This window comes from Limulus polyphemus, unplaced genomic scaffold (genome assembly GCF_000517525.1).
Source record: "Limulus polyphemus unplaced genomic scaffold, Limulus_polyphemus-2.1.2 Scaffold822, whole genome shotgun sequence".
NCBI lineage: Eukaryota > Metazoa > Arthropoda > Merostomata > Xiphosura > Limulidae > Limulus > Limulus polyphemus.
Window position 1 is genome coordinate 80,590 of NW_013666432.1, and position 16,057 is coordinate 96,646.

Here is a 16,057-nt window from a genome sequence, read left to right on the forward strand (position 1 = left end):
TACCAGTTTAACGTTGAATATTATTTATGATTTTAGTATTGTTATGTATCTAAAAAAAATAATTATAATAAGAATAAAAATGCTTATAGATATTCATTAGGAAGAAGATTGTACTTTTGAAAGATCCAGAAATTGAGGTAATGTAGTTTGCATTCCAACAGTTGGTAGTATGTAAAATCCAATGCAGTTTCCCATGAAAAGTTTATATATTATTGTAAAAGCTTCATATTTAAGATACGGTCATATATCACGATAGTAAGGACAGATCTTGTTCTTTTCTTTATCCTCTGTGCCTAACTTGGTTTGCATAATACAAGGTTATCTTACTAGCATAGTCTTTAGCTTACTGTGTAATCCTCATGTGTATTTAGCTGTTACTTATTTTATTTATACCATAAAATATAATTTTAATTTAGTTCAACCTGCTGGTGTGTTGCCCAACCCAATCCCCTTGACAATAATGCACATGTACTCTATATAAAAGGGACTGAAATATACATTATTCTAAAAGAACAATGTAGGCCTAAAACAATTCTAGTGAAACATGTTATCTTTCTTTACTTTGTTTGAGTAGATAAGTCAAGTCGACAGGTTAGCTCATTTCTATCGTGTTGACTTAGGAAAATCAAGAATAGAATGTGGATGAGGAGGATAGTTTGGTACATAGTGGTATAAAATAGGACATGATTTAATGGTACACTGGCTCTAGTCACAATAAAACAACAGCTTTCTAACATGCAACCACTTGTATTTATTAGTTCACTTACAACTTTTTTATAGATGGATGTTTATCTATTAGTGTCATACTCCCGATTTCTGTTTCTTCTTTTTATTTTAATCTGTATCACAACTTTTTTTGTGTGTGTGCTTAGTTATCTATCCATTTTTAAATGCAGAAAGTACCATTCACATCAACACACAGGGATATGATACCATCTGTTATTTGAGCAGCAGAGGAAGGAGGAGTTATGTAATTGTCCAGATTGGGAGTTATCTGTTTGGATTTGAACATTGGTAACTCAATTGATAGTGTGATCTAAGGGTCCCAAGTTCAAACTATGGTCACAGCATACTTGTTAAGGTCCTGATAATGCTATATCTAAGAATTGATAACAGTGAACTCTGAAGGGGACTTGATTCAGGCCCACCTGCAAAGTATAATGTAGTATGTAAATTTTTATCTGTTTAACTGCTTCTCTGAGGTGATATATGTGACTAGTTTCATATTCATTGTTGTGGGAACAGATTTTGTGGATGAACAAGTTTTAACGTTTTCTTAGCTTATTGTTAAATGGAAATTAGGTTACTGAAACAATGAGTTCAAAGGAAAAACAAACAAGTAAACAAACTATGTCATATACTGAACATGGTTTTTGAACTCTAACGTGCTTAGTCTGTTCAAAACCAACTAACAATAAACAGTTTAATAACCCAGAAATTATGTGTTTTCAGCAACTAAAGGCCCTTACCTCCATATCATCGACCACACTCTGCAGCTGATCTCTCAACTCTCCAAAGGCATCAATAATCAAACCTGGAGTACACAGACAAAAAAAAAGACTTCAAGGGCTAGTTTCATTGTCACACAAACACAAACTTTAGAATTAATGGTAATCTACATGTTTATCAGAAACACACTGAAATCTTAGGTTTCTTATCTAATGAAGTTGACAAACCTCTCTGATGAAAATCAAAACAAATTAAGACATATAACAGAAATGTCAGTTTACTCATGTTACTGGATAAGAAATTAAATGAGAGTAAAGATAAGAAATAAAGACGTTTTTCTTAAAAAACAAACTTAAATTTAACAACTATATAATGATCATTAAACATATTTTCCTAGAAATAAAAAAACAACAACAATGACACAATATGAATTAAAAATAATATTTACTTTTTTAAACTTAATTACAAAAAATATTTACTTTCATAATTTTCAATTCCATATTTGCTGAATAGTACTTCTTAAATAAAAGGATAGTTTATTTTTTATCAAAAACCAACTACTTTCTCTAAAAGTATTAGAAGGTCAAAACTTTTTGCAATTTTACGTTTCCTTTTGTTTCATTCATCTTCTTTGTTCTATTTTTACTATTAAATGATTACACAAATTTCCACGGATGTCTAGTAACTTGATAACAAATACATTATATTGAATCTATTCCCACTGAACTTGCTTGTAAATTCCATCATGACCTGCTTGAAAGGACTTATAAAGTTAAACAGCTGTTACAGACAGCCAGTTGGAGTAACAATTTCATGAAAGCAATTCATGGAAACCTCAAAGGTGAATGGTTATTGGATATGATATTAGTGGTGTGAAATATTTCAGCCCATTTTTATATATCCTAAATCAATGTCATTTCCTCAAGAAATGAAAGAACATAGGACATGATAACATAGAATATTTGGTCAAGTGTCCATCTTTTACTCAAGGCTTTGATGAGCTCAGAAGTGAAAGCTGGCATATCCATTACGTGCAGAGAACTTATTCTGCTGAATTTAATGGATAAGTTGCAACCCATAAGTTGTTCATTACAGTTATAACTTTAGGGATTGGTTTTCTCGGTGCTCTGGACATCAAAACAGATAGCATGGAAAAACCATCACGTCAAACAAACAGTTCCACCACTCATTGTTTGATGGTACCTTGGAGAAAACTTTCTCATCCCAACTGTGAAAAGTGGTGAGGTTTGGATGTGAACTTTGTATGTTCTTGATAGTTAAGGTAGCCATGAATATCTTGTTATATGTAATAATACGGTGTAATGATGGAACACCATGAGAAAGGACTGTCAGGCAGGTTTTTATGTATGTATGTGTGGGCCAGACTCTTTACAGTAGATGTCTGTGACTTATGGGTGATAAATTTCAACAATTAAACAAACAGCACACAGTCCACTCGTTTTAAAATATTAAAACAAGTTAAACATATATACAAATGTTCATCACACTTTTGGTTAACACAACTGTATCCAAGTTTCAAATAATTGTCTCTTTTTCAACAAATTCCAATCAGGCTGGTTCAGTTTGACAAGAATTATTCTTTCTGCTCTGTTATTACAATACAATCTTGATAATGTCACTTTAGAAATTTGCACTATACATTCTTTATGGCTAAACTCATAATCAAGCAGTTTAGATCTATCTATCTATATCTATATTGAATTAGATTTTGGACATGTACTTATAGCCTATCACAACCACCCATTAATAAATGGTGAACTACACAATGTACAATTTGAAAACAGTAGCATAAGCAAACCTGTGATAAACTATAGCTTCAAAAAATTAACACTCATGCTACATAGCTATCTAAATCATAACTCTTGCATTAAACTTAAATGGAAACAGTCATATATATCAAACATGGACCATTTATCTTTTAGTATGATAATTTAAAGTGCATGTTGTGTCCATAGGATTTTCAGACAAACAATATCCAGAATCTGTCTTCTAGCTCAGGGCACCAACCTGAAGTAAATAACCTACTCCGAGATGTCTTGGAATTATGCCTGAGCTACAGATTTAAAAATCACACCATATTTAGACCTGCTCTGCAAGAGGAATGGCAATCTATTCCACAAGATTTGTACTAATAATTAGTCATGTTTTTGTAATAGAGTATTTAATGTCAAAATTGGACCAATATATTAATCCTCTCATGGCAGGCATGTTATATTTTTCACTTAAATTTTGAAACTTGATAGGTGAGTATGCATCAACATCTGAAAGGTGTTATAATTCTATTTCAATAATTTTTTATTCAGACATATTTTAAGATTTATATTTTATCATCATATAACATTTAATTAGTGTATTTCACAAAGAAAAATTAAAAATTTTCCAACTTCATATCTATAGAGTTCCAAGAAGTCTTGCCTGTAAACAGCACATTTATTGATTTTGTTACAATTTTCCTGGTCATCCACAATTAAAGGTTTGTATTTACTCAGAAACTACATTACTTGGAAATAATAATGATTCATGTTTTGTTTCTCACGTGGTTTTGCTTCTCTGTTAGTAGCTTTAGTACTACAGCCCTTTGTTTCCACCCTTTTATGATGTTATAGCATGTGGTCCAGACAATTACTACTGATGATCATCAGCTTTGCCAATAGCTAAAAATTATTGGATAGAAGGGATTCTAATCTATCTACATCAATAAAGGATAAAGTGGTTTAGAAGTAATTTGTTGTTTGTCAACATAATGACTGTCTGGAGTTCCCATAGATATGAACAATGAATCCTAATATGAAATTTTCAACACTTACGAACAAATCACAGATCTGTAGATTTCTTATAGTTTCTTTGGATATTCTTTTCATTCCTGATAATGTTTTTATGTTCATTTATATCTATTTGAAAGCTGCAAGAATATTCTTCTGTGACAAGACAGCTGGTAGGTTTATCAAGTACAGTAAGCCATGCCAAAAGTGTTGATTAATTGAGTCAGTAAAATAAAGTATCAAAAGAAATGTATTAACTCTTTTGCTACAGGTAGGTTAATGTGTGCATGTCACAACTTTTTAGATAGTTAAATTCAAAATTTAATTACACTATTTTATTATAATTCAATACAAATAAACTACATATTATTTAGAAAATGTGTACTAAGTTTCATACAGTTTGGTTACGTATTTCCATTGAGAGAAGGAAAAATTCAAAATTAAAAGCTTTATTGACATTTTCTTACCTTGGATGATAGCCAACAAGATAACAATGACAAAGAAAAAGAAAGTGATGTCAAATACAATTCTGTAAACTTCATAATCATCACCATCTGGAGGTTCAATCTCATCACCTGAAATGTTGAACAATTAAACATTAAAAATTTTAGCAATAAAAGTTTAATATTTAGCATTTCAGTATTTAAAAAAGTACTTCAAGAACTTTCTTATAAAAGTAATAAAGGGACATTGTAATATACTTGGTTTTCAAGTATAACATGATTCTCAAGTCTTACAATATGGCAAACTAGAGTTATGAAGTTTAACATATATTTTGTCATGTAACTAACTGTAACTTGCTAATAACGTTTCATGATTTTAAGTTTACAAATTATAGTTGAATAAAATAAAACAATGGTTTCACTTTGCAGTTACCAGTGGATAATTAATGAGGTTAAAATGGATAAATATTATCAAAATTAAAAAAAATGTATATGTACCTATGCCACCACCAGCACGGACACCCTTGTATAAATGGAAGACAAAACACTGAAGAAGAAAAACAATGGTTAATTAGTTTCAACCACAACAATCACTGATATAAAAGACTTTGCAGATCAAAATAAAAACTAATACATAATACAGTTTTTTTAATTTTCCTAGAAAGCATGAAACACTAACATAATTCATGGCAGTTTCCTGGTGGGCCAGTGATATATTTATTTCTTTAAAATGCTAAGATCTGAGATTTGACTCTTCATGCTGGACAGAACACAAATAGACCATTGTGTAGCTTTGAGCTAAAACACCACAACAACATTCATGGTATGATTTTACAACGTTTTTAAAACATTTATAGCACATATACACAGTTTAAAATTATTTATTTAGATGTGAAATGTACATACAGACAAAAAATGAAACTGTTTTACTTATTTTCAGATGTATAATAATTTCATTGTCACATATAGCAATAAAAATGTGGGAGAAAAATACAAAACAACCCTTTTAATGGTTAATCCAGAGGTTGAAAGTTTCAAGTATAAGAAGAAACAAAATTCTTCATGGCAGATTTAAACAGTTTTAAAGAAGAGCAGAAAAGGATGCTAAAATGTAGCAACCGAGCAGCTAGTCCAAAAAAGCCAGCAGAAAAAATAAGAAGAGTGAACAACCATAACAAAAGTTTCTGTGATTTTTAAGAAGCTCTGTTGTAGAAAAGCTACAGTCAACGATATTATGGTATGAAAAGGTTATTCTGAATTATTTTATTAGGTTATAATCAATAACTAGAAACTGTGGTTGTGGGAATTTTATTTTAATTTGGTTGATCAGTTTATAACACTCTACTTACTTTCTCTTATACATGACTACTTACTGTAAGCATGTTATGACATTTCTGGTCAACCTGGTCCTCCTCCTCTTGAACATAGAACTTGCGAAAGAAGTTGAAAGCTATGACAGTGTATATGTACACAATGATAGTCAAGAGCATCACAGTCAATACCAGCTGAAAATAACAAATAAGGCAAAAGCATATATAACATACTGTTATGTATAAAGTCTTGAAGTGGATTCTTTTGGGATTGACTGACTATTCATTATATTACTGATAAATAAGACTTTACCTATTTAAGATATATAAAATTTTAATTTTAACAAACTAACTTCTGTGAAAGTTCTTATATCCAAAGAACAATTTTATCTCATTCCTTCAAACCATTAAAACTTTAATTTAAATGATCATGATTTTGACTGGTCCTACTTTCAATCTCACTCTCATCATGTAACAATTTATATGAAAGAAAGATGGTTTCTTATAGTTATACTTCTTGACTTGAACCTAAGCCTAAAGAGTATAGTGTTTAAACAATAACTACTTCACTAAGTTGTACCAGTATTCTTTACTTTTTTATACAGGTTATAAATTTTTTTTTTATCCAAACACAACATAATTTGAATTCTAACTTATTCATCCTAAATTTTTGTTTCTATTTATGTTGAGCATTATTCATTATACTAAAATAATTGTAATGTTTCTAAAAGTTTCAGGCTTAATCATTTGTTATTTTATCAAGACTGTTAAGAAAACACAGGTTCAAAAATCAATTAAAGACAAAAATGAGAGACCCTGTGATCCTAGTGCTTACCAAAGATAGACCTTTGTCTCTTTTTAATAAGAACAGGAAAAGACTTATATTACAAAAAGAAAACAGTATCATTTAAAACTGGTCACAAGAAGGTAACTGAGAAATAACAAAAACATATACTGCTGCATAATAACACAAAATGACAAAGAATGAATCCAAAAACTGGTTAAATCATGGATAATTTTATATTTCTCAAAACATATTATACAATAGTCTGAACCTTTTGAAAATACTTAGTTCAATTTATGTTATAAAACACACCATTTTAGAAATAAAAGGTTATAAAGTATGTACTTTAGAAAAATAAAGCTCATTATTGTTATACGTACATACATTACTATTACGTTATAACAATTTTTTCCTTAAATTTACGTAAAACAAGTCAGTACAATTAAATACTAATATCAAAAACACAACATATATGATTTGGATATTTTCAAACCTGCAATTAAATGTATGTAGTTATTTGTTTAGAAACAAAGAGCTGCTGGTTTTGTTTTCAAAACTGAGTATAGTTCAGGAGTGCATCTAGATTTATCATGTAGAGGTAAAATGTCATTATAATAGAACAAGGCTTTGTGAAAATTTTTTGTATCATTTTACAAGTGTAATGCTAAGAGTTGGGTTTCAAAATACAATTATTTTGTATGTCTTTCTAAAACACTACCTGTTTTCCATTGTGTGTAACCGACTGCAAAATAGTACGAAGTGTCTTAAAACCCACAGCGACATCCAACAGATGTGCAGCAAAGAAGAAGTAGTTGAAATTACCCATTACTGAGAAAGCAAAATACCAGAGGTTGTAGAGAAATGACTGGAAAAATAAACAAAAAAGTTAAATCTGAATAGCAATGAAAGCCTAAGTGAACTTTATTAAACTACATTTAATAACTGAGACAAAAAACATTAATGACATTAAATGTACAGCCACTATATAAAAAGTGCTGTTCGTCCTTCATGCTTGAAGAGGGCCATCTTTATCATCATCCATTGACTTTGTGTGTTCGGAGGTGACTGACTAGCCTGATCCTGGCTTGAAAATGTCTGGTGCAATGACGGCAAGAGAACAGAGGACTGGTGGGTTCTAATAGTTGCTTCCTATTGCTTTACGTGCTAAATGCTTATTCTGGGCTGTCAGGATGTGATGTTGTTCATATGTGGCTGCTCCCTTTGTGACAGCAAGTAATCAAGTAAAAAAAAACTTTTTGAAAAAGTTAGTAAATGTAGGGATGGCTAACATCAGTGATTCAAAAACAATACAAACAAGATAGTAGGGATTGCACACATAGGCACACCATGTAGTAGAATATTAACAGACATAAATAGGATAAATTAAACTCAATTGCGATTGAATAATTATATATATTGCTTTATGTTAATTCTTGCCTGTGCTATTATGTATGGATGATGCCAATGCCATCCCTACTAACTTGTTTGTATTGTTTTTGAAGGATTGAATAAAGAATTTGGAATTTAAAAACCTGCAATTAAAGATCCTAAAAAATGTAAGAAAATAAGGTTGGAGATACTGTAGACATTATTTACTCAAACTACAAATCCCTAGTTTGGCTTCATGCTGTTACCTAGAATTGCATTTGATGGAGTCAAAATAGAGATTTGTAGTTTGAGTAAATAATGTCTACAATATTTCCAGACTCCAGCCTTTTTTCTGTGATCCCTATTTATAGGTTTTTAAATTCCCAATTTTTTGTTTATCTTTATTGGCATTTTGCATATTCAACTATGGACAAAGGACTACTTGATATGATAGCTAACTTTATACATTGTAATGATAATAAATGTAGCTAGCTGATACAGTTCATGAAAATTTACTGTGATTATTGACTATATGATTGCAATAGTTCGAGATGTAAAATGTTAAGCTGCAGCTGGAGATTGTCATGGAGATTTGTTTGAGAATATAGTGAGCATTTATAGTTTCTGTGTAATTAAATTATCTATATATAATGCATAACAATGGGCAAATACATGCCTAGACTAAGACACAACTCCCATTAGGAGCTTATAAAATTGTACCAGTAGAAAAGTAGCCTTTTCAAATATGAAATATACGTCTAAAACATTGCTTTAAATAAACCTTCATTTCTTTTTAAGTAATTATTCTATAAATATGTGTAATTTAGATTTAATATTATGTGTATTGATTTTTTTTACTCCTTCATTTCATACATAATACAGGGCTTGGTTCCCTAAGTACACCGATTGTATAGTGTACAAAGCATTAAATAATTACATGTTACAGTCATCTAATTTTCATTTATTATTGGCTGGTAATTCCTGTTTCAACCTGTACTTAAGCTTTATTAAGGAACACTAGATATTTGTAAAAAAGCTAACTTCAAGGTGTAATGATAACACCATTTATACCAAAATTATGTTCTTTGACTTATGTAAAATATAGAAGAAACAAATTGACTTTTAAATAACCCTACGATCTTCACAGTACCTCATTTAGTATTCTACAAAAGATTTGGGTGCAATATACCAAGCCGTTTTTGTTGTAGGCTGGCAAGAGAAGAAGAAGAAAAATGACAAATGGGCTGTTTTGAGCAGATTTTCTTTTCCTCATAAATATAACACACACATGCTTTTTTTGTGTATTTTTATAAGTGTACAGCCTTAACAGTCAATAGTAAAGGTTTTAATGTGTTGTTTGAACTGAATCTTTACTGTTTGAAGTGCTTTTTGCCCGAACGTTTCTATTAGGGTTTTGTGCAATTCCTCTCAATCACTATTATGAACCACTGTTATGATAAAAGAATTCATTATTGAGAATAAAAAAAACAAAGGTAAATGTATCAATGAATAGAAAACTGCAAGATATATGTACATCACCTGAGCATGTCATCATACAATGCTTCTGGTAAAATGTGATTAATGCTTATAAAAGGTTTTTGTAGTAAGGTATAAGATAACTCAAACAGTAATAGATTAAAGTTACTGCACTGTGAAATTTAAAAGATATAAAATGTGGCAAACGTTTTGATTCAATGACTTTCATTGGACAACAACACTGTCTGAATTTTCTTTCTGATAAGGTTATTTTAATCATTTTAGTATTTTCAGAGCTGCTGAAAAGTGTACGGGTTGGCCCTATTGTGGATCTGTTCTGGATATTGGAGTTGGTTAGCCACGTTTTAATCAGTGTAACACAAAAAATCATCACTACATTTTAAACTGTGGGTAAATTATAAGAGTGACAGTCAATCCCTTAACATTGATAGTGGGTTGCAAGGTGCTGCTGTCAGTAATTCAAAATTAGGGATGGTGGCAGATTGCCTTAGTAGTTTTACCATAAATACAAAATAAAAATACAGTTGCTAAAGAGTTGTCTACAGGTATTCAGTACAACCCATTAACATAATTTTCTTATAGAAACAACTTCATATGCTCAAATATACACTTTTATCTAAGTTTGGAAACAAAACTTATCACTGTAATTTGGAAAAGACTGAAACTGATTGCTTATCACTGCTTAAAAACAAAAAACATCAAATTTTATATAAAACAATTTTCACTATAAAGCATTTACTACATCTAAATTATAAAAATCATTTCCTAATATCAGCAATTAACTTACATTATCAGTAATGGTGACACCAGCTTTCCAAATCTGATATTTCCAGTCAACATCTATAATACTTAGTAATAAAGTAAGGTTTAATTACATTGGTATAAATAATTGTTACACAAATCATCAATGACTAATAAAGATATTAAATATTAATATAAACCTCATATTTGAAAAATTAATTGATACTGAGACAAGAATGTGCAAGCTGATATAAAGTAACATAAGCTAAGAGTTAGAACTGTTCTGATTAATTGTTACATCAAATTACAAAATGCATATTGAGAGTAGTAATTAAGAGGTATAGACTATTTGAAAATAGTAACTAGTTTTGGTTTTGTCAGACCTGTCTGAATAAAATGTTATTGCAAAATTTAACTTGTAATGATCTCTTTGTCTTACAGTCCTTTTGTTATTTATCTACATGATTATTTAATATGAAAGGATTATAGTTCCCATGGCTCCAGTTATAACATGATTCAAAATAGAATTTCTATCATTAACACAAAATTAACTATAATGTTCAGATACTCTAAAGGTTTTTACACATGAATAATTTCATTAATTTCAAAAACATTTTTACCCCATTACCACTGCCAACATCAACACATTACAGTTCTCACAGCTGTTAATTGTAAACAAATTTAAAAGTAACAACTGGAATGTGTAAAACAATACAAATGCTTTTTTGTTTAACATTGTAATTTAAATCCTTATTACAACCACACAGAAATGCACACAGTATAGAAACATTGTATAGATACATGTAAACAATGTATTAAAACTAATTATAACTTAGACTGGTCTGAATATATAGTGAGAAAATAACAAACATGCATTAACCCCCCCCCCTTTTTTAAAGAGGGAATACTTGAATAAAAGTTATATCTAATAACTTTTACTTATTTTATCTACCTATCAGTTAATTTACTCAAGTTGGATCAGTTTTCTCTCTTTAGTTCAGTATGATTAATCTATCTTGGCCAACATGATAAAACTCACAAGGATATTGAGCTATAATCTATAGTTATCATAGTTATAATGTCAAATATGATCAGAGGCAATACATTTTGTTTGAAAACAATTGAAAAAGATTCTTAGTAATTACTGGAAAATTGCTAGTGAATTAAACTTATTTAGTTAAACTAAATATTATGTATTCATTAACTTCTTAGTTGTGGAACATCAGCATCTATACATGTAAGGATTTAAATCCTGAATCTAATGAGATGACAAAGAATGCATGCTTCTACTGAGTTAAGGGATTAATGACTCGCTAGCTACAACTAGTAAGTCAATTTTAACAAAAGTTGTGTAGTGTTACTCAGTAAACAAAAAATGGCTAATGTGAAATAGATGGTTTAATATTCACAATGTTTCAGCCTGGGACACCCTTCCTCTGGTGTTTTTTTCATGGTATAAGTGTTTTCCATTTTATGTTTTTGATTTTTCATACCACAGCAGTTTTTTAACTAGTGTTACTTAGTAGTTTGAACAGTTAGAAACAAAAAAGCTATAACAGCAAGAAGTAGAAGGTTATTCTTTTAGCTCAATTGACAAAACCATTTGTTTTTCTATCACCTCATTTATCTAAAGATCAAATCCTATGAGATGGTGGTTATCACACTTCCTGAATTATACATAATGGGCTTAACTTATAGACCTAAAGTGGGGAAATATTGTAAGTCTAATGCTTACTTATTAGATCCAATTAACAACTGTACTGGTTTACCAGCTATATGTGTATGTTTTAGATTCACTAATGTTACGATACAACTTCTATTGAAAAAGGAAGAAGAACAAACTGCATTATGAACACACAAAAATCTCAATCTATGCAAGTTATGCACTTTAAGTCTTAAATACTACTTATACAAAAAATTTATTTTGACCAAATAAATCAATTATCCATACAGGCAACAGCTATGTTGTTTTCAATACGAGACTTAAAAAAACGATAAAAGCAAACATAAAAAACTCACAAACTAAGGAATCCACCCAATCCCTTGTCCTGAGTAAAAGATCCACTTCTATCAATTCCAAGGAGATTACTGATGGCATCATAGTCATATGTCTCACTGTACTTCTCTCTAACCTGTACATATTGTAGGAAGAACACAAATAAAAATGTATTGTACTATGCAAGTTACAGAGTAAGAAATATAAGATATAATTAATATAATCAATGAAAAAGCATTTGTAGTGCTTCAAATTTATGACTTTGCCTCTCCAAGTTAACAAATGAATTTTAGTCTGTGATGTTAATCTAAAATATTCCGTACAAATGTACCCTAACAGTTGCTAGCATTATAAAAGAGGGTAATCAATACCACTGAAATACGAGTACAGGAAAAATGCTTTTTGTTACTTACACAGACTTAACTGGTGAGCTTTAAAACAAATACTACAAATGATGCTCACTATGTAGATATATGAAAAAAAGAGAAAAAAAATGCTCTATATTTTATTGGACTACATTTTTAAAAACAAATAAAGCTTGCCATTATTATTGTATATATATTTCAGAGAGAAAATTACAAATGGTCAAAGATTACATACCCTCTTCTTGACAAATTTGTCCCAGTAGTTCACTGGAAATGAACTGAAATTAAAAACCATTAAAAGAGTTTATGAATTATTTGAACATACTATGCTGAGATCAGAAAAATAGTTGCTATATTACACAACACTGTTTTTAAATAGGAAACTAATGAACATAAAACCATACAAAAATATAGTAAAATAGTTGTGCACATAACAAATACCAGTGGATATGACACAGAACTTTTATTACTATTAAAGTAATCACCACACATCAGAATCAAACCTGAAACCTCTCGTACACCAGGAATGTGCCTTACCATCTGACGTACTAGCTATTGCTAGTAAGGCATTTGTTAACAATCTGAGTTACTGTAATTTTTCTCTCCCATAAACAAATCCTATCTTATTAGGTAGCAGTTTTGCTTTTGGTAATGTTTTAATTTTTCAGTCTACTATAGGCAGGATTTGAACCTGGGACTACTTGAACTCAGGCAATTGTTCTACCAAATGAACTGAAGAGTTAACCCACTAGTAGTTCCTACTAAGACACTTTTTTCCCAATTCAAATTACCAAACTTTTATCATAATTTATAGCTGAAATTGTATAATAACACAAAATAAGATTAAATACACAATTAGTTTAGGTCTAATAAATAATATCACTCAGAAAAAAAATATGTTTAGACATCAAATTTATATATTCTAACCTTGAACTTATCACAAGTTTGTCCCAGTGGCTACGAATGTCATCTTCAGCTGGTTCCTCTGATATGAACAGTCCATCAAATTCTACTCTTCTTGCTAGTTCCTTCTCTCGTTTAAAGATGGCTAGAGGAACCTTGTAGAATACAAGAACTTTATTAACTAAAATATCCACCCAATCCTTCGTTCTGAGTAAAAGATCCACTTTTATCAATCCCAGTATATAATAACGTTAAGAGTATTTCTACAATATGAATAAAAGATTGATTTAAAATTACTTTGTTGTGGACAACCAGCATCATCATAAAAACTAGGATTAGAAAGCCTCATCCGTTGACAGCAAAAGTCTGAGTCCATATGTAAGTACTAAATTCTTATTTCTTAGGTATATTTTTTAGTTGTTATAAAAGTAACTAAAATATAAAAATTAAAAACTTATTAGGTTAGATATGAAGTCTTAAATGAAAAAATAATTAAATAAAAAATTTCTCGTGATAATTTATATTCTAGTGCACACACGCTGCTTGACATGACTGTAACTCAATCATTTGTTTACACAAAGCTGTCCCTCTCTGATAAATGGTATTGTGTAATCTGAGATGGTCTAAATACATCTGTAAGGCAAAAAACTAAATAAAGGCAGAATTGTAAGGCTAGTAGCTTATGCTGGTAAGAAAACTAAGTGTAATTATCAATTACAAAATACAGAAAAACAAAAGAGTAATATAGATGTATTTCAAGGGTAATCTAGATGCACTTCAAGGGTAATCTAGATGTATTTCAAGGGTAATCTAGATGCATTTCAAGGGTAACCTAGATGCATTTCAAGAGTAATCTAGATGTATTTCAAGGGTAATCTAGATGCATTTCAAGAGTAATCTAGATGTATTTCAAGGGTAATCTAGATGTATTTCAAGGGTTATCTAGATGTATTTTAAGGGTAATCTAGATGTATTTCAAGGGTTATCTAGATGTATTTCATGGGTAATCCAGATGTATTTTAAGGGTAATCTAGATGTATTTCAAGGGTTATCTAGATGCATTTCAAGGGTTATCTAGATGCATTTCAAGAGTAATCTAGACAGTATTTCAAGGGTAATCTAGATGCATTTCAAGGGTAATCTAGATGTATTTCAAGGGTAATCTAGATGTATTTCATGGGTAATCTAGATGTATTTCAAGGGTTATCTAGATGTATTTCATACTCTTCAACTTTTTTATTCTACCCTATGTTGCTGATTTCACTTCAACTGGTGTTAGAGTAAAGAAATAAAATTTAAAGTTTTATTGAAAAACTTTTGATATTAATGTAGGAGGCTCTAGAAATTATGCAAATGAACTATGAAAACTTTGAGATTAAAAGAATTATTTCTATTATCATCATGAACATCACCTTTCAATCAGACTGACACAGTAAAGGCTTTATATATTATCAGACACACCTTTAATAGAAATACTTCATTACAAATTCTAATATTTTGTGTACACCAGACTTTTCACTTTTACTAAAATCTTGCCAAATTTTATGAAGATCAGGGTGAAATTCTGCTGGGACTCACCAGTACTGAATACCAGAACATATTTGTTTTAAGGCGGTACTAGTACCAGGACTTATTTGAGCTGCTTTTTTATGTTCACACAGATTTTTTTTTCTTTTTCAAAAACAGGTCAATTTCACAAAGCTGAGTACCTCTATTTTTTTTTGAGAATTTCACCCCAGGTGAAGCTAAGCACAGTTTGGACTTAGAGGGTGCTACTGGAGAGAAAGAGGATCTTAGATAACTAAGCTCTTAGAGAGTTTTGAATATTATTTAATATTAATATTATCATTTGTAGTAACTTGGGTTAAACAACAAAAGAATAATCACTAGATTTAAGAAGGTTGGTAAATAAAAATAGTTGCATTAAAACGTTATATTAGAGCTAAGTGGTGTAACCTGTACTACAATGTTAGATTAGGCTTAGGACATATAACAGTACTTTAGGTTTATTATAATTCAACTTATTGATTATCCATAAAAAAAAGTTAAACAAGTACAATCTAAAGACTAGTTGATTGTATCTTCATGTTTTATGGATAAACTTGGTTACCTCACTTTAGATCCATTAGTTTAAATTCAGCTTATAGGTAGGTTATAAATCAGGCTAAACACATTGTATTATTACATAAATATCAACTAAAACAAAGACTAGTTATTTGTGTGAAGATAAGGTAGTGGTAAAATACTGTAATATATTTGATTCTCAAACATTAGGCTTAACAGTGCTGTCAACAGGTTACTGTTATTAAGTGTTGAGTATTTATTCCCAGGCTACAAATACAATACTTAAGACTAGTGTAGGAATTAAGCATTCCCAGTTTGTTAGGTGTGAAGGGTGCAATGAGTGGGTTTTATCTG

At 30.1% G+C, this 16,057-nt stretch overlaps 1 protein-coding gene across 1 annotated transcript in view; it reads right to left on the reverse strand.

The window, feature by feature from the left end:
• Positions 1 to 16,057, reverse strand: part of LOC106460719 (ryanodine receptor-like) — a 210,205-nt gene that overhangs the window by 21,911 nt on the left and 172,237 nt on the right. Inside the window, exons 115-123 of the mRNA XM_022387498.1 lie at positions 13,664 to 13,794; positions 12,972 to 13,014; positions 12,395 to 12,507; positions 10,422 to 10,482; positions 7,488 to 7,634; positions 6,049 to 6,180; positions 5,174 to 5,222; positions 4,700 to 4,807; positions 1,470 to 1,534 (exon numbers count right to left, since the gene is read on the reverse strand). Of these exons, the coding sequence (XP_022243206.1) occupies positions 1,470 to 1,534; positions 4,700 to 4,807; positions 5,174 to 5,222; positions 6,049 to 6,180; positions 7,488 to 7,634; positions 10,422 to 10,482; positions 12,395 to 12,507; positions 12,972 to 13,014; positions 13,664 to 13,794 (849 nt within the window). The remainder of the gene's footprint in view (positions 1 to 1,469; positions 1,535 to 4,699; positions 4,808 to 5,173; positions 5,223 to 6,048; positions 6,181 to 7,487; positions 7,635 to 10,421; positions 10,483 to 12,394; positions 12,508 to 12,971; positions 13,015 to 13,663; positions 13,795 to 16,057) is intronic.